General features: G+C 23.0%; 4 protein-coding genes across 10 annotated transcripts in view; 2 read left to right on the top strand and 2 right to left on the bottom strand.

Annotated features, from left to right (window-relative positions):
- The window catches only part of LOC126910264 (uncharacterized), a 16,205-nt gene extending 11,024 nt beyond the window's left edge, over positions 1-5,181 (bottom strand). The window contains exons 1-6 of one of the 6 annotated variants that reach the window (XM_050692674.1): positions 4,921-5,181; positions 4,310-4,397; positions 3,750-3,779; positions 1,936-1,962; positions 413-456; positions 127-207 (exon numbers count right to left, since the gene is read on the bottom strand). In XM_050692674.1, coding sequence (XP_050548631.1) covers positions 127-207; positions 413-456; positions 1,936-1,962; positions 3,750-3,779; positions 4,310-4,364 — 237 coding nt within the window. In that variant the 5' untranslated portion in view covers positions 4,365-4,397; positions 4,921-5,181. Of the gene's footprint in view, positions 1-126; positions 208-412; positions 457-1,935; positions 1,963-3,749; positions 3,780-4,309; positions 4,398-4,657; positions 4,676-4,920 lie in introns of those variants that run through there. The other 5 variants (XM_050692672.1, XM_050692673.1, XM_050692675.1 and 2 more) reach the window with 5 other exon arrangements.
- Positions 5,182-5,499: 318 nt separating this feature from the next.
- LOC126910269 (eukaryotic translation initiation factor 3 subunit L) lies at positions 5,500-9,249 on the top strand. 2 transcript variants are annotated; one of them, XM_050692681.1, is made up of 10 exons: positions 5,500-5,695; positions 5,756-5,922; positions 6,035-6,119; positions 6,184-6,310; positions 6,569-6,604; positions 6,764-7,161; positions 7,217-7,387; positions 8,403-8,695; positions 8,770-8,974; positions 9,044-9,249. In XM_050692681.1, exons 1-10 carry the CDS (start codon positions 5,681-5,683, stop codon positions 9,176-9,178), a joined length of 1,632 nt encoding a protein of 543 aa, XP_050548638.1. In that variant the 5' UTR covers positions 5,500-5,680; the 3' UTR covers positions 9,179-9,249. The 2 variants fall into 2 exon arrangements, with proteins under 2 accessions (XP_050548638.1, XP_050548639.1); XM_050692682.1 differs by lacking the exon at positions 6,569-6,604 and having other exon boundaries at positions 5,504-5,695.
- On the bottom strand, positions 9,168-12,292 carry LOC126910272 (nonsense-mediated mRNA decay factor SMG9-like). Its single transcript, XM_050692689.1, has 9 exons — positions 12,003-12,292; positions 11,776-11,942; positions 11,529-11,581; positions 11,273-11,453; positions 10,668-10,961; positions 10,021-10,168; positions 9,804-9,960; positions 9,622-9,742; positions 9,168-9,388 (listed from the first exon to the last, which is right to left on the bottom strand). Exons 1-9 carry the CDS (start codon positions 12,054-12,056, stop codon positions 9,310-9,312), a joined length of 1,254 nt encoding a protein of 417 aa, XP_050548646.1. The 5' UTR covers positions 12,057-12,292; the 3' UTR covers positions 9,168-9,309.
- A 5,645-nt stretch (positions 12,293-17,937) lies between these two features.
- Positions 17,938-23,289, top strand: part of LOC126910276 (28S ribosomal protein S9, mitochondrial) — a 15,192-nt gene continuing 9,840 nt past the window's right edge. Inside the window, exons 1-8 of the mRNA XM_050692694.1 lie at positions 17,938-18,291; positions 18,358-18,490; positions 19,419-19,522; positions 19,593-19,766; positions 21,027-21,112; positions 21,189-21,264; positions 21,595-21,720; positions 21,784-21,826. Of these exons, the coding sequence (XP_050548651.1) occupies positions 18,214-18,291; positions 18,358-18,490; positions 19,419-19,522; positions 19,593-19,766; positions 21,027-21,112; positions 21,189-21,264; positions 21,595-21,720; positions 21,784-21,826 (820 nt within the window). The 5' untranslated portion in view covers positions 17,938-18,213. The remainder of the gene's footprint in view (positions 18,292-18,357; positions 18,491-19,418; positions 19,523-19,592; positions 19,767-21,026; positions 21,113-21,188; positions 21,265-21,594; positions 21,721-21,783; positions 21,827-23,289) is intronic.

Here is a 23,289-nt window from a genome sequence, read left to right as displayed (position 1 = left end):
AAAAAAAAAAAAAAAATAAATAAACAAACAAATCATGGTAAAATTAATACTTTCTTAGCTTCTTATTGAAGCTAAAAAAGACATAATAAAAATATAATCTTTAACTAAAAATTATTCTTTACTTACTGCAGCCTTTGTAATTTTTTGAGGATGGAATGCAGGGTTTCCATGGCTGTTGGTAATAAAAGGACTCTGATTTTGATCTTTCTAAAATAACAATAAGTATAATTATTTAATTATGTTTATTATCATAGTTCAATCGAATATACTATGTGATTAAAAATTTATGGTACAGAAATGGTGAAAATTAGGAACTCTATATGAAATATAATATATACTCATCATATTCAAAACAAAAATTTTTGACGAAGCAGTATATAAATTGATTTAAAAATGATAATAGTATGCTTACAGAATTGGAAAGTTGAGCAGAATTCCCACCTGGTCTTAATCGTTCTGTAACAATAAATCATAATTCAATGAGCAATTTCAATTAGGATTAGAAGTTATTGATTTATTTATATGATATATATATATATCTTATCTTTTTATTTATAATCTAATAAAATAATAAAGAAAATCAGTTCTTAACAATAGCTATTACTTTTAAATAAGAAATATATAGTTTTGTTATATTTTCGCAGTAAGAAAACAAAGAAGAATATTAACAGGATACAAAGATTTTCTTAATATACCCATATTTTATGAATGCATAAATACAGTTAAGATTGCATAATTTAAGCTAAAAAAATTGTAGAAACTATTATTAATTTTTTTTTTTTTTTTGAAATTATGAAGATTAAAACCTTTAGAGAGTTTCAATTAAGTTATTTGTATTTGTCATTGAAATAAAGATTAAAGAAAAAAAAAACAATAGAATTATAGCTAAACAAATGGCTATTGTTTTTAATGTACTAAAAAAAGATTATACAGATCAAATAACAGATTTTAATTAGTAGTTAATAAAATTACTTATTAAATGAGGTTAATTTTTTATTTATGAATTAAATACTTCACAAAAAAAAAAGAAAATTGAAACATATTTTAAATAGTTAACAGTCATAATAATAAAATAATGTTAAGAAATTTTAATATCTGATGTAAAAAGTTCAATAAGAATACAAAAAAAGTTTTATTTAATGCATATTTAAAATATAATTGATTAGCAATTTATAACTATTAACCCTTAAAACGGAACATCATGTATATTATATCAAAAAGAAAGATGCATTGTTTTCTTTAAGGCTTTTTCAAAGAATCATTTATTTGATTTTTTAACTTTGAACTTCTACATTAATTGAAATAATACTCGAACATACATTTATACTCAACAATTTTTTTTGAAAGCATAAAAAGGCATGTAAAATTAAATCTTATACCACATATTAATAATACCCGTCCTATCCATCATTAGACTAACCAAGAAACATCTTTGATTCTCTAACATGTGAATGAGAGCCATCACCCATTGTATCATGTTAAATTCAGGAAATAGAAGGATGTAAAACTTATCATTTTATTATAATAAGTATTTATTCATTTATTTTAAAGTGAGTCTTTAATCAGTATATAGAAAATTTCTTTTAAACTTACATAAAAATATACAAAAATTAATTAACTGACAGAAAAACTACCGAAATTATGAAAAAAATAGGTTTATAAATCCATTATGAAAGAAATAAAAATTTAAATAAATTGATATTTTGTTATAAACCTCGCAACATTGATTTGAAAATTTATACTAAAGATAAATAAATCAACCAACAGAAAACTTTCATTAAAAGTATAAATTAAAATTTTTTAATTTCAAGATAAGATTATGCAATTAATACAAAATAATAACCATTAAATATGATTAAATTAATTATCTACATAAAATTAAGAATTTACATGCAATTAGTCACAGTAAAAGTAAAGTATAAAAGACTTACTAACCATTTTGAAAGGATCCTGATTTAGAAGCTGAAAAAATTAGGAAACTTTTCACATACTGTATCAATCAAATTTTTTTTTTATATAAAATAGGTTAGAAACATTTTTTTCATGTTACGATGTAAAAAGGAATAGAATTATACAGCTTAAAAAAAAAAAGAAAGAAATAGCAAGGGAAGAATTTTATATTTCTTATAAATTGAAGTTTTATCATAGTGAAGTTAAATCTATGTATTTTCTAACATTTTCACCAAGTGGAAAAAATATTATTTCTTCAACATAAGTAGCAAGTTATAATACAATAATTTTTTGGATATATGTGAAATATGTGCTGCCTAGTTGTTAGTATAATTAACTAGGTAACAAAATAGATTTACTGGCTTAAATTCATGTTGTTTAGTTTATTAGCTGAAAGAGTTAAGTTATAATTAGCTAAAGACCGCCACCATAAAAATTTAATTTAATCAGTTTTCGGATCAAAAATGATTTTAGAATAATAATAAACTTGAATGTATTTTAAGGGTCAATATTGTTATCTTATATTATTGTAGAAGTCATTTTTAATTACTCATTACAAATGTTATTTATTAGAGAATACATTTTTCTTCAAAGTAATACATAAAAGTTAAATTATAGATTGCACTAATTATCTTAAATTTTGAGGAACTCAAAATTTAGTAGGGTTAGCTCTAACAAATTTTAGCATTGATTAAACACAGAACTAAACAATATATTAGTTGTAATATGAACAATCATAGGATTGAATATTTTGAAAGGATTATAAGGATTTTAATTAAGTAATTATTTTTATTTTAAAGTATTATTTTATTATGTTATAGAATAGTTCTATTTAATTTCATTCAAATTTATTTTATTTTATGTTAAAGATGATTGGTGTAAATTATTTATTTTAATTAAATAATTTTCTTAATAAATTAATTTTTTAATTTCTTATAACAATAAAATAATAAAAATTCACATCAATGGTTTCTTTGTAATTTCCATAAAAAATATAAATGAGGACTTGACAATTTCATTTTAGTATATTGTGAATGTTAATTTATAACTTATAATTAAGAAAATAATGGTAGCTTATAGGTAAAACTAAGTTAATTTGAGTTTTTTTTATCTGTAGTTGATTGATGGTTTAATGATTAATCAATTTATTGCATTGTATTAAATTAATAAGATGAATTATTATAAAAATTTTTAAATCTAGAAAAGAATGTAAAAAATTCAGAACTTTAACTGGCATAAATATTCACATTTATTATTACTTATATGATGTGTTAATGTCACATAATTTATGAAAATTTATTAATAAGTTAAAATTTAAAATTCAAGAATAAGCATTATATTTTAACCATTTAAAAATAAGATGAAAATAAGAAAAAGTCATTATGACTGAAGAATAACAATTTATTGACGAGTTCTTCAGAAGATATTTACATTTTTGTATTGAGTTAGGAAGAGAAGTGCTGTTGATAAATAACTAAAAATAGCATCCACAGTTCACCTTCAATTTATATTTTAAAATGCTAATAACTTCCTAAATATTGATCAAAAATTTGTTATTGACCAGTCATTTTTATAATAGATAAATGAAGATACATATTTAACTAACAAAAAAAAAAAAAAATGTTTGAAAAAACTTATTATTTTAAAAGAATTGAGTGGGTAGCGTTAAAATAATCACCTTGTACAATATTTAATGTTGTTTTAAATTTAAATAAATATATTTTTTTAAGTATTTATCATTGAATAATGTGATAAAGGATAATAATAAAAGTAGCAATTTAATAATTTAAATAATTTACCTTTTAAAATGTTGAATGTGACTGGAGCACCTGTGGGCACATTTTTTACAAGCTCAAAACCAAAGTAATAAAACAAAAATTCAAAATAAACTAATTATAAAAACTGAAAACATGCAACTAGTTAACTACGTAAAAAACCAATAACTTTAAAAATAGAAAAAATGAACTATTTGCAAAATATTATTAAACTTACTTTAATTAATAATAACTTAACTAGCACTAAGAATACTTTAATAAATAACAGCCATAGCCAGTTACTACTACAATTAATTTGTATTTAATTTTTGTAATTGATTTATATTCTATTTATTTTTAAGTTTATATTTAAAGTTTTATAATCATTCTAATTATATTTGATTTTTTGTATTAAAAAATTGATCCAAAAGAATTAATTCCTGTATTAATAAATGTTGATGGATAATATATATATATATTTTTCTTTCTTCAAAAAATGAAAGATATAAATGTTTACATTTTATCATTATTTTAAAAATCATAATTCATTTAAAAACATTATTTTTTTTTACATAAAACATTTACTTAGATTGTGAATAACTTACGAGCTGATGATTGTTGATTCATTGCTATTTGTTTGTATGTTGGTGGAAGAGCCATTATAAATATTTACTGAACTTTAATTCAGAATTTCTGAAAATATTTAAGTTTGAACTAAATAATTGATTAAGTATAGTAATAAAGACATATTATAGAAACAAAACTTGATCCTTTTCAATCCAGTGATCTAATTAATTGGGCAGTGCATTACCATAAAAGCTATTTCTTAAAAATAATTCTATATATATATATATATATATAAGTAATCTGTACTGATAAATAACTTTATACCATTATTATATAACTTCTCATGGTAATAATATATAGAAACTTATATGTATATTGTTGTGTACCTAGGCTCTAAAATGGATTAGATTAATTCGCAAGTTAAATATCGAGTAATTAAGCAGAAACTTGTTCAAATTTTTTGATTAGAATAAAAATATTTATTTAAATACACAATGAAAGAATATTAATAAGTTTCTTTCACTTCAAAATTGAATAAATTATGAAATTAATCAATGACTTCAAAAAATATTGAATAAGGTACACTAGATATTTTTTTTTTTACTAATAATAATCTATATCAGGTAAATAAAAACAGGACTTCACTTACTTCTCAATAAAACTAGTATGATACTGATCTTCAAAAAACAGTGCAGCTTAAGTTAACTAAAATATTATAGACACGATGTTACATAGTTAAACACGACGTCTCTCTGATTTTATAATTCATTTACTTTCATAAGCTTGGTTTTATCAACCGACAACAATCAACAATGGTAGCCGGTTAAGTATGGTTGAATTATTCAACCTTTGAATTAGTTATTTGTATCCTAAAATACCACTAGGAGCGCTGCTTTCATACAAATTTACATGCAGTTACGTTGAAATCTTGATAAATACAGAAATTCTTTAATTGTATAACGTATTTAAAGTAATACGAATTGTTTTGTCTAGCATAGGTAACTATCTTAAAACAAACATTTGCAAGTGACAAATGAGCTATGATAAGAATATAATAGTTATATATAAATATGCATAGCCACATGATGTTTTCTGTATAGTATTTAGTTCTTTCCATGAAATTTTCTGTTAACATTGATTTATATAACCGCGGTAGTTACAATAATACAACTCTAATTGCATGTGGTCGGCATACTTTCTTTTCTATGATTGTACCTACTATTTTTTTAACTTGTTATTTTACGAAGCTTAGAGTTTTAGGTTAACCCTCTGGTTAGAATACGACAGGTTTACACAGTCTTAAAAATTTAGATTAGTTGTTTGAAGTTATTGTGTTGTAAGTTATTGTTTTATCGAGGAGTGTTAATTTTGTATTTAATATTATTTTTACTATTATTTAGTGTTTAAAAATGGATTACGAACAGGTTGATATTAACTAGTTGAGTATTTATTTCGTTTATTATTTATGAATTCAAAATTTGTAGAGTGATTATGATGGTGACTCGTATTATAACAATTACGAAGATAGATATTATGATGCGGATCCTTATGAGCCTAAAATGCCAGAAATCATCAAAAAATTTTTGTTATACTTCAGAAATGCTATTAATGAAGGAATGGTATATGAAATGCAAAACCTTTATGAAAACACGTAAGTTTTTATAATATTTACAATACATTTTATTATTATGGAATATGATATGTTTTTAAAAATATGTTATAATTATTTGATCTTTGCATAAAATATGTATAATTTGTTGAAGGTTTCCTAAATTATCAGATCAGTTCTTTGATAAAGCACCATGGCCAAGTGAAAAGGAACTCCGTAAAATAATGGATGATGATAAAGTAAAAATAATAATCAAATGTTATTAAATAATTGTTATTAATTCATTTTTATTTTTACTTTCAGACTTTTTTAATGTTGTACAAAGAATTGTACTATCGTCATATTTTTGCTCGTGTACCTAATGGGCCTTCTACAAAACAACGGTTTGGATCATTCTATAACTATTGTGATCTTTTCAACTATATATTCAGTAAGCATTTTGTTAAAATAATTTCTAATATTAGAATAATTATATTGCTTATATTGTGATTATATTAATATCTGATAACTTGTTGCACTTAAATAAAAATTAAATGATTATTTATTAGTAATAAACACAAAATTTCTAGTATGTATTAAATAAAGCTACATATAATAAAATAACATAAATTCTCCAACATTGTATTTATAAAAATAATATTTTTATTGTAATAATTTGAGTATAACATTTTTTTACTTTATAAAATAGGTGGATTTAATCAGCCTAATTCAAAGAAAGAGACAGGTTTCTAATAATTTTAAATTTATTTATATTACCTAACATTTATGATACATTACTGCTAATACAAATTAACTTTATATTTTTATTAATAGTTTTCTTTGTATTATTTATTTTGAATTTATCTAAATGAAATTCATATCTGATACTTTTTAAACATTATAGCCTGTGAGACACCTGTGCCATTGGAATTACCTGACCAATGGCTATGGGAATTGGTTGATGAATTTGTGTACCAATTTCAATCATTTACCCAATTTCGATCTCGTAGTCGCAAAACTCAAGAAGAGATTGATTTGTTAGCTTCTAATAATGAAGTGTGGAATGTTTTACTTGTATTAAATGTACTTCATTCTTTCATAAACAAGTCAAATATAAAACTGCAGTTGGAGGTTTCTGCTACGGGTGGAGATCCTGATTCTGTTGCTGGAGAATTTGGACGTCATTCATTATACAAAATGTTGGGCTATTATTCCATGATTGGACTTTTACGTTTACATAGTTTATTTGGAGATTATTATTTGGCCATCAAAGTTCTTGAAAATATTGATATGCACAAAAAAGTATAGAAGATTTAGTTATGTATAAGCTCTAGTCTCACATTATAATTATTTTCAGAATGCTTACAGTTCAGTACCAGCATGTCATATTTCAACTGCATATTATGTTGGATTTGCTTACATGATGATGCGCCGTTATTCTGATGCTATTCGTACTTTTAGCTCAATTCTGTTGTATATTCAAAGAACTAAACAATTATTCCAAACCCGATCGTATCAAAATGATCAAGTAATACTTTGAATATTAATTATTTTCAATAAGATCTTCAAAGATTTAACATTATAAATATAGAGATTAGTGTGTTTGTGTTGAAGTCAATTTTAATGTTTTTACAAAAGAGCCATTTAAAATACCTAAATCTTATTAGAAATGAATTAATGTAGATTAAACATCAAATGAAAACACTAATTAAAGGAAGAGTTTGAAACTGAAACCTATACTAAATTAATATTTAAATAAATAAGTACTTTAAACATACATTATTTTTTAAAATGAGAGACAGTTTATCTTTTATAAAAAAATGATCTCTAAAATTTAAATTTCCATATGATAATTACATTGTACAACACATTAATTGTAATATTTAATAGGAATTTTTTTTGACAAGTATCTTGTGTAGTTTAACAATAATAGACTATAGTGTACTATATTGAACAAAGCATACATTTAACAGAATTACATAAAAGTATGTTTTATGATATTGATGTTAATCACTGTCAGATATTATCTTAACTTTTCCCAACTTTCCTCGCCAACTAGTTTTTTTTTTTTATTTGTTTATTTTAAGGTCTAACTCATTTTACTCAAATATTAACTTGTACCACTTTGGTACCATCATTCATAAATAAAAAAAATACTTATTTTCTTTAAACAGTTATTATTCATATATTTTAATGACTTTTTCAAAAACAATTATTTTATTTTAGTAGTTTTAATTCCAAAGTAAATTTATTTGTTTTTATTTATGTAAAAATCAAATGTTTTTTTATAGAAAAACTTAATATTTTGATTTGAAATTTATTGTCCCAAATAAAATTTAGTTTTTCATTTACAACATATTTTTTTATATTTTTTCGTTGTATATATTTATTTAATTTTTGGTTTTTTTTATATTTTATTCAGTAACCTAATGTAGGTTTAGTTTTATTCTTAATTTTAAAAATAATTGTTACATATTAACTTTAAAATCAGGCCATTTATTTAAGTAAACCAAAAAGTATTTTATCAATTTATTTGTAAACAGATAAACAAGCAAACTGATCAGATGTATACATTGTTGGCTATGTGTCTAGTTTTACATCCACAGTGTGTTGATGAATCTATTCAGCAAGTATTAAGGGAAAAAAATTACACCGATAGAATGTTTAAGATGCAATATGGTGATTTGCAAGAGTTTGAAAATTGTTTCCAAATGGCTTGTCCCAAATTTCTATCAATGGATCCAGCTGAAGACTCTGTTAAAGAAGCGGTTAAGTATCAAACATCTGTATTCATGGCTGAAGTGAAACAACAAAAAATGTTACCTACTATTCGCAGGTATTAAGCAAGCATATTTGTATATTTATTATGTCTTGTTTTAAAACTATTAACAATATGCAATATTTTTATAGTTATTTAAAATTGTACACAACTTTACCAATTAATAAGTTGGTTACATTCATGGCTCAAGGACAAAGTCAAAGAGAAAACAATGATCAGGCAGATGATAAAGAAAATTTAACTAAACACTTGCTTTGCTTTAAACACAAAATGAAAAATATTGTGTGGAATAAAGGTGCTTCGGGTTTAGATGGATACTTCCACTCTGGATCTGAGGTATATTATTTATTATTTTAATTTTGATTAGTTTTATATAACACTGTTAAACTCTTTTGTCATATTTAGTTGGATTTCTATATTGATCGAGATATGATTCATATAGCTGATACAAAAGTAGCACATAGATATGGTGATTTCTTTATTAGAAAAGTTTTGAAGTTTGAGGAGTTAAATCGAAAACTGAAATCAATAAAAGTTTAAAAATATATCTTGTCTGTAAATATTTATACACATTGTATTATTTATAAATAAATACAAAATCATTATCAATATTACAATTTTTTGTAATAGTAAATCAAATCATAATTAATTCTTCATTTTTGTAATAATTATTATACTTGTAACCTATTATATTCATTAAAAAATTGACTTTTCTTTATGGAATCCCAAACTTTAATACAATAATGAAACCTGTAAAAATGATAAAATATGTTAAATGGTAAAAAGTATTTCATAATTCAATGAAAAATTCTCATTTGAATATCTATAGAATAAATAAAATATTTTATTTTAATATCTATTAATTTATTAAAAATGACTCAATAATAAAACTAATTTAATGTTGCACACTAAATGGAAATCAAACAATTTGATTTGAAGAATAATACATTATAAGTTTAACATTTAAATTATGTTTTACTTACCATCCTTTTTCTGTCAGATTGGTATGAGTAAGAGGTAGAATTTGTAATTTTAGTAGTTGTTTTCTAAACTCATTGATTAAAACAGATTGACCTGGATTCATTTTATGAAAACCCTTTGTATCTATTTAAATATAATAATTATTTTATTTATTTTCATTGAAAATAACTAATATAAAACTCACTAAACTGCTCTTCTTTATCATTATTAGCTAATAAAAATAAATTAATAGGTTCTCCACAATTATTTGGATTTAGTTCATTTATAACATTTCCATTAGCAATACTTATTCCACTTTGAATATGGAGGCGTGATCGGACAAATAATTGGGTATAAACTTGCTATATATAAAAAAATAATTGATGATACTTATCATTATCATTTAAAGACTGTATATTTACTTGAATAGTTTTGATATTTTCAATACTAAAATCAGAATAGAAAGCTTTATTTTGAACGAAAACAATATGAGGAAAATATTCTATAAGCTCTTCATTGCGATGAGAAGTAGGCATAGGTGGCTTTAGCATTTCTGCAGTTTGAAGTATTCTTTAAAAAGAAATTGCACATTAAACATTAAAAATTTAAGGAATTTTAGAAATTGTATTATTAATTTACTATATCCTTTGGATGTTTGAGTAAAATTTATAATACTAAAAAAAAAATTGTATTTTCAAATATTTTATTTAATTGCTGCAGTTGAAAATTCAATACTCAAAAAAAAAAAAAATTTTATATGAAAATATTAAATTATTACAATTATTTAATTGAATGTTAATAATAATAATTAATTATTGAACATAAGGTTATAAATGTAAATTGTGATTAAAATTTATTACCTAAGATAATTTTACAAATTCATTTTGGTAAATATATAAGTTTAGCATTATATAGAATGCAACAAACCTTTGAACATTTTTTTTTGAGAGAGTAGTTTGTATTTATTAAAGTGTCATTCAATTTCTCTATTGTCAAACAATAATCAAGAGATATATGTATATAATTTAAAATTTAAAGTATCAGTTAAATTAAATTAACTGTTCCTTACTTGAAAATATTAGCATCAAAAAACCAATCTTGAACTAGCAAAACTATATGACATACTGATAATAAGAATGCAGTTAGCTGCAAAGAAACCATTTCATTGTCATTAATTACACCAGATGAATCCATAGATTGACCAACTCTTTTTTGACTTGCTGAATATGCAATAGATGACGATAAAATAGGTTGACAATCTAATAATATAACTCTATTTTTCATAACAAAGGCTTGAATCCCATTAGTACAATTTTGTGTTGTTTCAAAGTGTTCTGTTGTTGTAGTTGTAAATAAATCAGGCCTAAAGAGTACTAAAATTTTATATTAAATTTAAATAAATTTTTAATAACATAAGAATTTTTTAATTTTAATGTTTCAAATCTTGAAAAGTTGATCAAAGTAACTTAAGCTCATATTCCTTGAAATCAAAGATACAAAGATAAAATTATTACATTATCACTTAGAATTGAACCATACACCAACTAATAACTTTAATTCTAAGTAGGTCAGTTTACCAATTTTATTTATTTGCGTTATCAAATGCATTATAGTTAAATTCTATAATGATAAACTAAATGCCATTTTACAATATGTACAGAAATTATTACTAACTTATTAGCAATGTAAGACATTATTGTAGACTTTCCAACACCCTGTAGTCCTATACATCCAATTACTAAAAAATCTGGTTGATCAATTAAATAATTACTTAAACCTTCATTGATAAATTGCATATAGTCATCAATTATTTTAACAGGTGTTTTCATTTCAGGACCACGAGACAAAATTTGATCTGTTTAAAAAAATATATAAGATTAATTTTAATCTAACTAATGTATTTTTTTATAAATCAAAACAAAAAAGTTACCATCACTCAAATTTTTAAGAATACATTGTTGATGTGGTTCATCTTTTTTTATCCTAAAATTTAATTTAGTTTTTAATATTGGTAAGAATTAAAATTTAAATCATAACTTATTAACTGTTACATAATAAGATAAAAAATTATTAATCAATGTGATAGTGATTTTAATTTTAACGTCACTGAAGTTACAATTATTTTAGAGTAGAAAGAATAAAAATAATTTAAATTTAGATATAATATTGGCTCTTACAATAATTGTGGGGTTAATTTAGTAGGAGATGAAGACCTATTTTCAGGATCACGTGATTTAATTAAAATTGTTGGTTGAATTTGAGGTTTTTCTGATTCTTGATTTTGTTCCATAGAATTATCACGTTTGGCTAAAACAATGGGCAACTGCTTACGGTCTTCTTTTATCTAATAATTAATGTAATTCGTAAAATACATTAGAATGAATTTGGAAAATTTCATTCTTACTTTTTTTACAGGCGATTTTTTGTTTTTAAAATCCTCTGTACATCCTTGTGACATTTTGGAAGAGTAAAAAATAGTAAGTCAGTTATTGACATAAATGATTGATATATAACAAACTTAACTAATAAATTATTAAATTAAAACGAAAAAAAACTGATATTATCAAATAAATTTTGTAATCCTAGGTTATTGGTGTAAAATTTCTTTTTAAAAGCTCAATTTGACTTTATCAAATAAACTCTAAGATCTAAAAACTTCTTAATAAGATATTTCGTACTTGTTACTTAACATTTGAAAACTAAATTTGAATAAGATTTAGTTATCATTTAATTTTTACTATATTACTGATAAAGTGATAATTATTGAGGGTTACTACCATTATTATGATAAGTCCATTCCACAAGCAAACATTACATCAAATTTTAAAAAATCAATTTTACTTCTTAATTAAATTTTAGCTTCGATGCGAAGCTGAGAAGGTATTGGTTTTACTATGATGTGTTTTTTTTTTTTAGCTTCGATGCGAAGCTGAGAAGGTATTAATTTTACCATGATGTGTTTATTTATTTATTTATTTTTTTTTTGTGTCTGTCACTACTTTTTCTCAGCTCTCACTGTACCGATTTCTTTTAACAATACGTCAAAAGATCACAAATTGTATCTAGTTGAAGACATTACCCTTAAAAATTTAAAAATTTTCCCTCGTTCCCCGAAAATGGGGGAAATATCCAAAAAAATTACAAATTTAAAAATCGACAAATTTTGTCATTTTTTTCACTTTTTTTCTTTAAAACTTCCATAACTTTTTCAAAAATCAACAAATCAACATAATTTTTTTTTAAACTAAAACCTTAGATATTTTCCTTTCATTTGATATAATTTTTTTGAAAATTTAACACTTAACCTGCTCATGGGGGGGGATTTAAAATTGCAACTTTTTTACAAAAACTAACTTTTTCAACTTAATTTTTGAAAATGTTCCGGAAATACTGCGTCCTTTAAACATATATCAAATTAAAGCTTATTTTATGTACTATAAAATGAAAAAAAAAAATTTGTCCCGACACTTTATCTTCTGCATGTAAACGGTTGCCGTAGTTAAAAAACACTATTTTTGTGTAAAAATTTTCGATTTTTAATTTTCAACTTAAAAATGCTATAACTTTTCGAAAAATGTATGTATCAGCACAATTTTTTTTTCTCTAAATACATTATAAGTACATCTTCCATTTGACATACTTTTTATTAAAATTAGACAATTTCCCCTTATATAGGGGGGGTTCAAACTTTGAAACATTGTATAAAAAATAGAACTTTTTCAACTGAACTTTTGAAAATGTTCCGGAAATACTGCGTCCTTTAAACATATATCAAATTAAAGCTTTTTTTATGTACTATAAAATGAAAAAAAAAAATTTGTCCCGACACCTTATCTTCTATGTGCAAATGGCTGTCGAAATTATAAAAAAAATGTAATGTTTACGATAAAAATCACCTTCTATCGGAATGTTTTTTGTACTTAAAACTCCCTTAACTTTTTCAAATATTAACTAATCAAAATAACATTTCTTTATATTGAAACCTTAGGTAATTTCCTTTCATTTGATATCATTTTTTTTTGAAAATCTAACACTTATTCTGCTCACAGGGGGGATTTAAAATAGCAACTTTTTTACAAAAACTAACTTTTTCAACTTAATTTTTGAAAATGTTCCGGAAATACTGCGTCCTTTAAACATATATCAAATTAAAGCTTATTTTATGTACTACTAAATGAAAAAAAAAAATTTGTCCCGACGACCTATCTTCTATGCGCAAAAGGCTACCGTATTTAAAAATATGCTATTTTTTATTAAAATTCTAGGTTTTGTATTTTATTTTATTTTAAAATATTTTATTAGGGGAATAAACTGACTTTCATGAATATTATATAATTTCATTGACATAGAATAAAGTTCATAAGACATATGATATTATACTTATTAACATTTTTTACTTTTTTAAAGTCGAAAAAGTAATTTTTAAATTTGAGTTAGCTTAAATAATCAATTTTATCATGCGACAAAAAGCAACGAACAGTTGCCGAATGTGTAACACCTTGATCTTTCACGCCTAGGGTACGAGATTCAAATCCGTTCGTGGCTTCCAAAATTTTGCATTGTTTTTTTGAGTTAGAATAGAATTTTCAAATCATTTGATATTTATCTCATTTAGATTCAATAATTTCAATAAATATAAAGGATCTTATCACTATAGTCTCCCCTCGTGAGAAGAAATTGATATTCATGTTAATATTATTTTACTATGTGGTTCTTTTTGTGGCTACGATTTATTTTGCCAACCCTCCCTAGACCTACTTTTTTCAACGATACGTCAAATGATTCATTTAAGTTTATGATATTTAAGTTATTAATTAGTTTAAGTTATTACTCTTAAAAATCAAAAAAATATTCCTTATTCAAATAAAAAGTAGCTTAACTAGATTTGTCCATACAAACAATTAAAATCATTAATTTTTAATATTCTTAAATTATTTATTGTCGAATTAAATTTGATATGATAAAAGTATTCAACTACAAAAGTAAATAATTTTACTTTATAATTTATTAATTTTTTAACTCTATTTCTGTGTGCTACTACCAGTCTATAATATGCCAAATTTTTTAGTAATATTTTGCTATATAAATCATAAATTTAAAAAAAAAATGATTTTTAGTTTCACCTGAAGTTAACGATGGAGTTTTACAATTATAATTATATTTTTGATAATATGCTCAATTGAGTAAATCTTTTTAACTACTTTGGTTTGATTGGTTCATTTAATTAAAGTAAATTATTAAAATTAATTAAGTTCTGAATATTTCAATTGCAGAATTTTTTTAAACACCAAAAGTTATTAGGATATGATTACTATTCTTTCTATTTCAGTTATCTATTACGATAAAAATGTAAAAAAATCGAATTTTTCTGACAAATGTACTGTAATTAGTAATTATAAAATTTCCAGATTGCATATTAATCTTAAAAATTTCATTTTTTTCAATTTAATAATGTCAATTTCAAACTTGCAAGTTGAACTATAAGTTATGGTAACAAATTCATTTTTTAGCTTCGATGCGAAGCTGAGAAGGTATTTTTCATTAAAACTTTCACTTTAAAAGACAATAAAAAATAGGTTCAAAATGATTACCTTTAACATATTAAAAATCAAAATCAGTATTAATTTAATACAATTTTTTTTGTTCTTAATTATTTTTTTTTATATGTAAATACTTATTTTTTAATAATAAGTAATAATATTAAAACTTAGAAGTAATAGAAAAAGTTTAATTGCACATTTGAAAACATCACGAAAAGTTTATTTAGAAAAGTATATTTTTTTTCTGATGAAAGTTCCTTTTGTTTAGTGTATTTATTCATAAGTAACAAAATTTTTTTATTAAAAAGTATTGCATAAATTCCTTTAAATTTGTATACGCATTAAAAGTATATGAATATACAACTCCTTTTTATTTTTATAATATCTCCGTAAAAATTACAATATTATATTATTGAATACCACTTTCATACTCAATTTAATTACTGTAATTATTATGTATTCATATATTATAGTTATAAATCGGGGTAAAATTAAGGGAATAAGTGTTATTGTTGTTTTTGAAATAATCTACCAATTTCATTTTTTTCTATTTAATAATATTTATTTCAAACTTGCAAGTTGAGTTAAAAGTTATGGTAATAAATTCATTTTTTTTTTATTAAAACTTTCACTTTAAAGAACAAAAAGAAGTAGGTTCAAAATGATTACTTTTAACATATTAAAAATCAATAATAATTTGAAAATAATTAATTATAAAAATTATATAATATATAATTAAAATAATTACTAATCTGGATATAATTAAGGAAATAGGAGTTGATGTTGGGTTGGGTTGGTTACATTTTTAACTTTATAATGCTATAACTCATTGAAAAGTGTACGAATCAACACAATTTTTTTATGAGAAATAATATTTTTTAATAATCCCTTTTTCATTCGACATACTTTATCTTAATCAGGGTATTAATAAGGAACTAGCAGATCATGTAGCTTTTGTAATTATCCACCAATTTCTTAGAATTAAACACTATCTACTGATTTGCATCGAAGCGTTTCTTATGATAGTGATTTTAATCACTGTCAGATTAAATCTATACTGGACCCAACTATGCAACGTCCCCACTATGCCGCGACTCCACTGTGCTGGGTTTTTTTTTTATTTGTTGTTACCATAAAAATTTTATCATTTTAATTATTATAAGTATATACTGGCTGGAAGTAAAGTAATAAAATATGTTGGGTTGATATGTAAAAAGTATATTGAGTGAAAGTAAAATAATAAAGTATACTAGCTGAAAATAATATTTAATGTGCAAAATCTATTATATTAACAAGTCGGTTGCTATATAACAAGGGAATTTCTACCTATATATACAGTAAACATTTAAAAGAATTGCGATCTGCTGTTATTTCTCGTTAATAAATTCTTCATTGACTTTTCGTGTGTGATTGTGCATTGTAAAAAAATTTAATTCAACAAGCTTATCATGAACTCGCAAGTAAGAGCAATTAGATCGAAGAAATTCGAATAAATTTATTGAACTTTTCTAGAATGCCGAGAAATTGTATCGGAGTACAGTGAATCAAGTAAATATTAGGACATCGTTTAGAAAAAATAATTTGCCTGTTGAATTGCCACCGTCTTGCACATCTTTATGTATAGTATAATTACTCGTTCAAACATTTTTCTAATGGTATTCATCATACTTAAAGGTCTGTAAGACAATGGCGATTCGAAAGACAAATTAATTTTTTTGATGCCCGAATATTTACTTGACTCACTGTATTGACTCGATTGGAGATAAATTAGACTTGTGGCACCCTCAGTCTATGGCGAGGAATACGCATCTTAGTTTTTTCTACGAAGTGTTGCGAGATCGTTTGATAAGTCAGTGGTTGGAAATTTTGACTAACATAGATTATATCTCCGATGGAGTACGTGATATGCGGATTATTAAATCGACATGGTAATTTACTTGTTGAAACATTTTCTCACTCCGCTAGAACTGATTAAGGGGGTGGAACGAACGACCCGGGACCCATCTCGAATTTTACTAGCCTGGTCATTATAAGTGACTGAGTTTTTCTATTTTTTTTTTTGCTCATAACTTATTTCATGGTAACGATATCTTCTGCAGGGAGAAAAATAAGTACAGTAGTTAATTGTCTTCTGCATTTGAAACATGGTATTTTGTGCTGTTGTAAAAATTCCCGTGTAGTAATAGGCGCGATTTAAAATTAGAAATTTTCAACAGTTAACGTGTGTCCGTTAGAAAGATATATCAATAAATAGATCAAGCATAATGATGTTTGACATATTGAAGCCAACTCGAGTTATGTCCATAACCTTACGTGTAGTCAATCATAGCATATCCTTTTAGACCAGTAAGTGCCTAATAGTCATATTATAAGTGGTCTGATAATCAATAGGTTTTATTTTATATTTGTTCAAAAATTACTTTTGTCATTGGTTGAATAAATAATAAAGATTTTTTTTGCTACATATAAAAAAATCTTGGTAAATATTCTTACCTGACATTGAACTTTAAAAGTAAGAGAAAATTTAGAGTTATAGTTTTAAAGAAAATTTAACTGAAATAATAGAAATAAAATATAGGGGTAATTTGAGCAAAATGATAGGGATATCTAATTTTATTCCTTTTCACCTTAAAAATATTTTTTTATAAAAATACATTTTTGTTCGTATTTGAAATTTGACAATTAAAATTTTGTAACGTCGGAGTAATTGTATTCGATGGAATTGCCATTAGAACATATAACTGTCATCCCATTATTATCATCATTAAATGAACATGATAGTAAGAACAGAAGGAAAAGTTGAAAATAATTTTTCGTACCGGGAATCGTTAATTTTATTTGTATGAATTGTTTTGTTTAGGCAATAACAAATTTACTATAAAAATTAAAAAAATATCATTTAAATTTAATAACTAAATTTAAAAAATTATACACAAGTTTACTTTATAATAATAAATGATGCAATTATATTCGTAGTAACATAATCATAACTCATCTATATTTAAAATTAAAAATAATTTCTAGTAATGCAGTTTAAGTAATCTAATTATTGATAAACCAATTTATTTTATAACAATGATGATGCAACAGATTCTATCCAAGTCATTTTCTAAATTATTTAAAGCAAATAATGTAAAAGTTTTAAGAAATTGTGTATGTTTATAAGTATAATTAAATTTTGATTTTTAAGCTAAGTAATTTTATTAAACACATGTTTAGATACTCAAATTTAATTATGGATTAAATAATGTTGGAAGTGATAATCCTGGAGTTGAAATTACAGAGAGAGAAATTAAGGAAGAAAAAACTAGTTTAGCTATGAGAGCTTATCTTCAAAGAGCTACACAATACAGTAATTTTTATATTTTATAAAAGTTTAATTTATAATAATACTATAATATTTTAAATGTATGTTACATTAGTTATTGAAGTATAAAATATAAAAAAATTAATATTTAGATTATTGGAATACTTGTATGAAGTATAGTTAAAATAATAAAAAAAAATAGTTTTAATTTTAAAGTTAAATATTTAATGTATTTTATTATTCAATGTTTTTTTCTAAACTTTAATATTAGTAAAAACTATACAGAGTGATTTTTTAACTATAGTTAACATAGTATCTTTGATAATATAAAATATAATATAATATTTTAGAAATTAATAGTATTTTATGTTCTATAACTTCTAGAAAACAATTTGGTCCTATTTCCCTTTAAAATTTAATTGAGATAACTTTTTAATAACAACTAGTCATTTTCTTAGATAGATTATCTACTAGTATGTAAGTTGGTTAAATTTAAATGTTTCCAATAAAAAACTTAAGTTTTTTTAAATTTCAAGGAGAGATAAGAATACGTCTTTAATTCACAGAATATAAATATTGTAAAAAAGGGGTTAACTGTAGAATTTAAAAATCTGCATTTAATAGTTACTCAATTATATTGAGGACTATAGGTACTGTCAAATGGACAAACATGAGGTGATGGTTAAATTTTATTGTGTTAATTTTTATAGGTTTCATTATTTAATTTTTAAAAACAAATATTTTATATTTCTTAACAATATTTGTAAATATTTTGTTAGTGCTGTAGATTGATACAACTAAAATTCTAAAAGGTATTTTACTGTATCAAGTTGCCTCATTTAAATGATACTTATTTTAAATTAGTAAATTATCATTTATTTAGTGTTTGATAATATGTAATTTTATTTTAACAAATTGAATTATGAATATCTGATGTATTTATGAAATTTTAGTAATTACACTTTTGCCATAGATAAATTCATGGAGCAACAGACTCATGAATACAATGTTGGGAAACGACATTTAGCCAATATGATGGGAGTTGATCCTGAAACATTTACTCAGAAAGATATTGATGTAAGTATAGTAATTATAAATGGTATAAGTTTTATGAGTCATTTTTTTTCTTTATTTAAATTGATTTTAGGAAGCAATTGAATATCTTTTTCCATCAGGTCTATATGATCCAAAAGCGCGGCCATCAATGAAACCACCTAATGAAGTTTTCCCTTCTAAAAAAGATGCAGAATTTGATGAATCAGGACGACCATATCACGTGTTTTTTTATACAGGAAAACCAAACTTTTATTTAATCTTACATGTATGTGTTCTAATATCCGTATGTTTTTGTATTTTATATGTTTACTAAACAAATTATTAGAATTTTCCTCAAAAAGTAATTTTAATTTTATTATTATTTTACTATAACTAAGGAGGACAGATATTAATTATTATAATAATATTAAATTATAATTATATTTTTAAAAAATTATTTCACATAAAAAAATTTTACAAGGGAAGTGTATAGTCATAAAACTAATTTTTTAGGAAACACTTATACAGGGTAATTGACTAACAATGCCTCACGAATTTTCTTTAAAAATATTAGTGTTATCATATAAGTAATTATTTTATTTGTTATAAATCTTTATTGAGCTATTTGACAAAGATTCCATCTTCATCTCGTAACCCTCAATTCAATATCAATTTTAGTTTTTCAAATAACAACCTATATTTTTATTAATCTTGTTAAGCATAAAATAAAAAATTCTTAAAAAAATCAATTTTAATAAATTTTAAACGAGATATCACTATTTAAAGTTTAAGGGATTTAACAAACAATACAGTAGTCAGGTAAATACAGTAATATTAATATTTAATGTACAGATAAAAACTATCGGTGTATTGTACTGCGACTAAAAATTTGCGCGTCTTATAAATCAACGTGAGTAACACTCGCGTCCGCTAAACCTTAATGAATCATACCTCGCTGATAATTGAATAAAATAAAAAAAAAATTTTATGAAAAATTTTTTTACATATGTATGTAATGATTCACCATTCCTCTACTATAACTTGATATTTTAAAAATTGATTTTTTTCAAGATAGCAATTTTTTAGAGTTTTTTTACAGAAAATTTTAATGGATCAATAACAATCGAAGAATAAGTATTTATTGAATTACTTTATAATTTAATATATTAAGTAACTTGTAGAGTGGGCGGGTACAGCTATTATTTTGTATATTTATAATGAAAACTTTAATTGCGCTACATTCCTATTCTATATATTGAAATTATTGTTACTTAATATATACTCCTCTTAATATTATTACCTCATAAAATTTTTTTATAATAAATGCTTCAAAAATGGCTATTTTGACAAATTTTCTTTTTTTATTAATAAATTAAAATCATAAATATTATGATTTTAGTGTAATTTATAAAATAATAATGAATTTTTGTTAAAAATATGTGTAACCATAAACAATTTTACTGACATATTAACTTTTTAATTTAAAGACATAATAAATAGACATCAGTTATTATTTATGATTAATTTAATAATGTTAATATTTTAGAATATTGCGACTAATTTGTCTGAATTAAATGTATTTGAAGACAATTTAAGAAAAAGCAACATACTTCCAGATGAAGAAAAAAAATTGTAAAACATTTTTCTATTTATTTTAACTATTTCATCAATTATAATTTTCATTTAACTAAAAAATATCATTTTATAGAACAATAGCTGGAATACAGTGGTTTACCAAAGCAGATTTAGAAAAACTGACTGTTGAAAAACTATCTGACCAAGAAGTAATTAATTATTATTTGATTTTTGATTTATCAAAAATATATAAAAAATCATAAAAGCAATCATTTATAAAATTTTAAATATTAATTTAATGTTAAACTTGTATACACTAATTATGAGAACCACAGCATTATCATGACTAAATTTAACTCTTTATTGAGACCCTTTTCAAATTATGTTTTCTGATAGACATTTGTATTTTAGTCCAAAAAACATTTCGTAAATTGATGGAGACGCTGATATAAAACTTTTTTGCTTTAAACTTATTAAAATTAATTAATTAATTAAAATAAAATAAAAATATTCGTTATAAAAATATCCATTTTTTTTAGTACAATAATTTTATTGTTGCAATTGAAAGATTACTTAATCATCCATGTGCATATAAAGTATCTGAATTCATTTCTAATTATCAAAAACCTATGATGTCAACTAAATCATTGACAGAGGCTTCACCAGTAAGTAAAAAAATATATTTATTTAAATTAACATTAATTTAATTCATTCTTTTTTTTTGCTAGGTTGAGTATACACAAGATGGAAGAGCTTATGTTTCTATTAAAGGTAATATCAAACATAAGATCACCAACTAATACTTAAAAAAAAATTACTTAGTAAATATAAGTTCAGTAAAGAGTATATTTCAACTTATTAACTATATAATGTATTATATTGAATATTACTTATATCCACAATATTTTCTTTACTATAATTCTTTAAGATAAACCACTCATTTATTCATAAATAAATATAATATTGAAAAAGTGTTGGTCTTTTTAGTTACATATATTTCTTGATTGATTGGCTATTAATAACTTTTTAAAATCATTCATTATAACTTATAAGGGTGAACACTCTTATTTTTTTCTATAATAATATACATAGAGGATGAGTCACAAAGATATAACAAATCGTTTTGTTGAAATTTTTTTAAAAATAATTTTTGGTTTTAAAACTACATTAAGTATATTTTTTATTTATTACTAATTAAAAAGAAAAATAAATACAAAATTTTAAAATAGCCATTCTTTAGCTTTTTTCCTTACCGAAAATTATAATGAATTAATAAAAATGATAAAATAAGTATTCATTGACACAAGTGCAGCCTGTACTAGTAATTGTAGACTCTACCCGCATTCCTTACCTACTGTATTTATTTAAATGCTTGTAACATGATAAGTACTTGTCTTAAAATTGTTATCAACACATCAAAATTTTTTTTGAGAAAAATTCTAAAAAGTGCCTATTTAAAAATTTTGAATAAAATAAAAATTAATTTTTTTATTTTTATATTTTACATTGTTAACATACCTTGTGCTTATAAAAAAAAAAATATGCTTGTAATAATAACATATTCTAAGTAAGCAATAATTATTTTTAAAAAAATTTCAAAGAAATTGTAATTGGTTTAAATGTTGTTGAATTTCTCATATCTTTGTGATTCAGTCTGTAAATAACTAGCTTATAAAATAGGAAATTATCTATTTAAGAAAATAACTGATTAATATCAACTTTTGAACCAATACATTGGAAGGTATTAAATATTTATACCTGGATGGGAGGAGGATTACAGCAGAGAAATGTGTAATGATATAAATAATTTTTAAACTTTCCTCGCCTTCAGTCAATATTTTACAAATAATCATTAGTTCTATAGTACTGGTTCAAAAATTATTATTGACCTGTCGTTTTCTTAATTTATAAGCCAGTTAAATATGTAAGTTGCTAAAAATAAAGTTGACTTTCTTATAATCTATAAAATATGATGATAAAAATAATTAATAGTTGATAAATAAAAAAATATATTGAACAAAAATAACCAAAACATTTTTTTCAATGTTGTATTTATTTTGTAAGTAAACGAATAGTTTATGATAAACAGGTTACCTGTATATATTTGTTAAAAAATGCATTAATTTTAATTGAGATTTTATTCTATTTTAGCTTCGATGCGAAGCTGAGAAGGTATTGGTTTTACTAAGATGTGTTTTTTTTTTTTTTTTTTTTTTTTTTTTTTTTTTTTTCCC

The sequence above is a fragment of the Daktulosphaira vitifoliae genome, unplaced genomic scaffold, assembly GCF_025091365.1.
Source record: "Daktulosphaira vitifoliae isolate Bord-2020 unplaced genomic scaffold, ASM2509136v1 Scaffold_1, whole genome shotgun sequence".
Classification (NCBI taxonomy): Eukaryota; Metazoa; Arthropoda; class Insecta; order Hemiptera; family Phylloxeridae; genus Daktulosphaira; species Daktulosphaira vitifoliae.
Note: the sequence above shows the minus strand (reverse complement) of the source record. Positions and strands in the feature narration are given on the sequence as shown.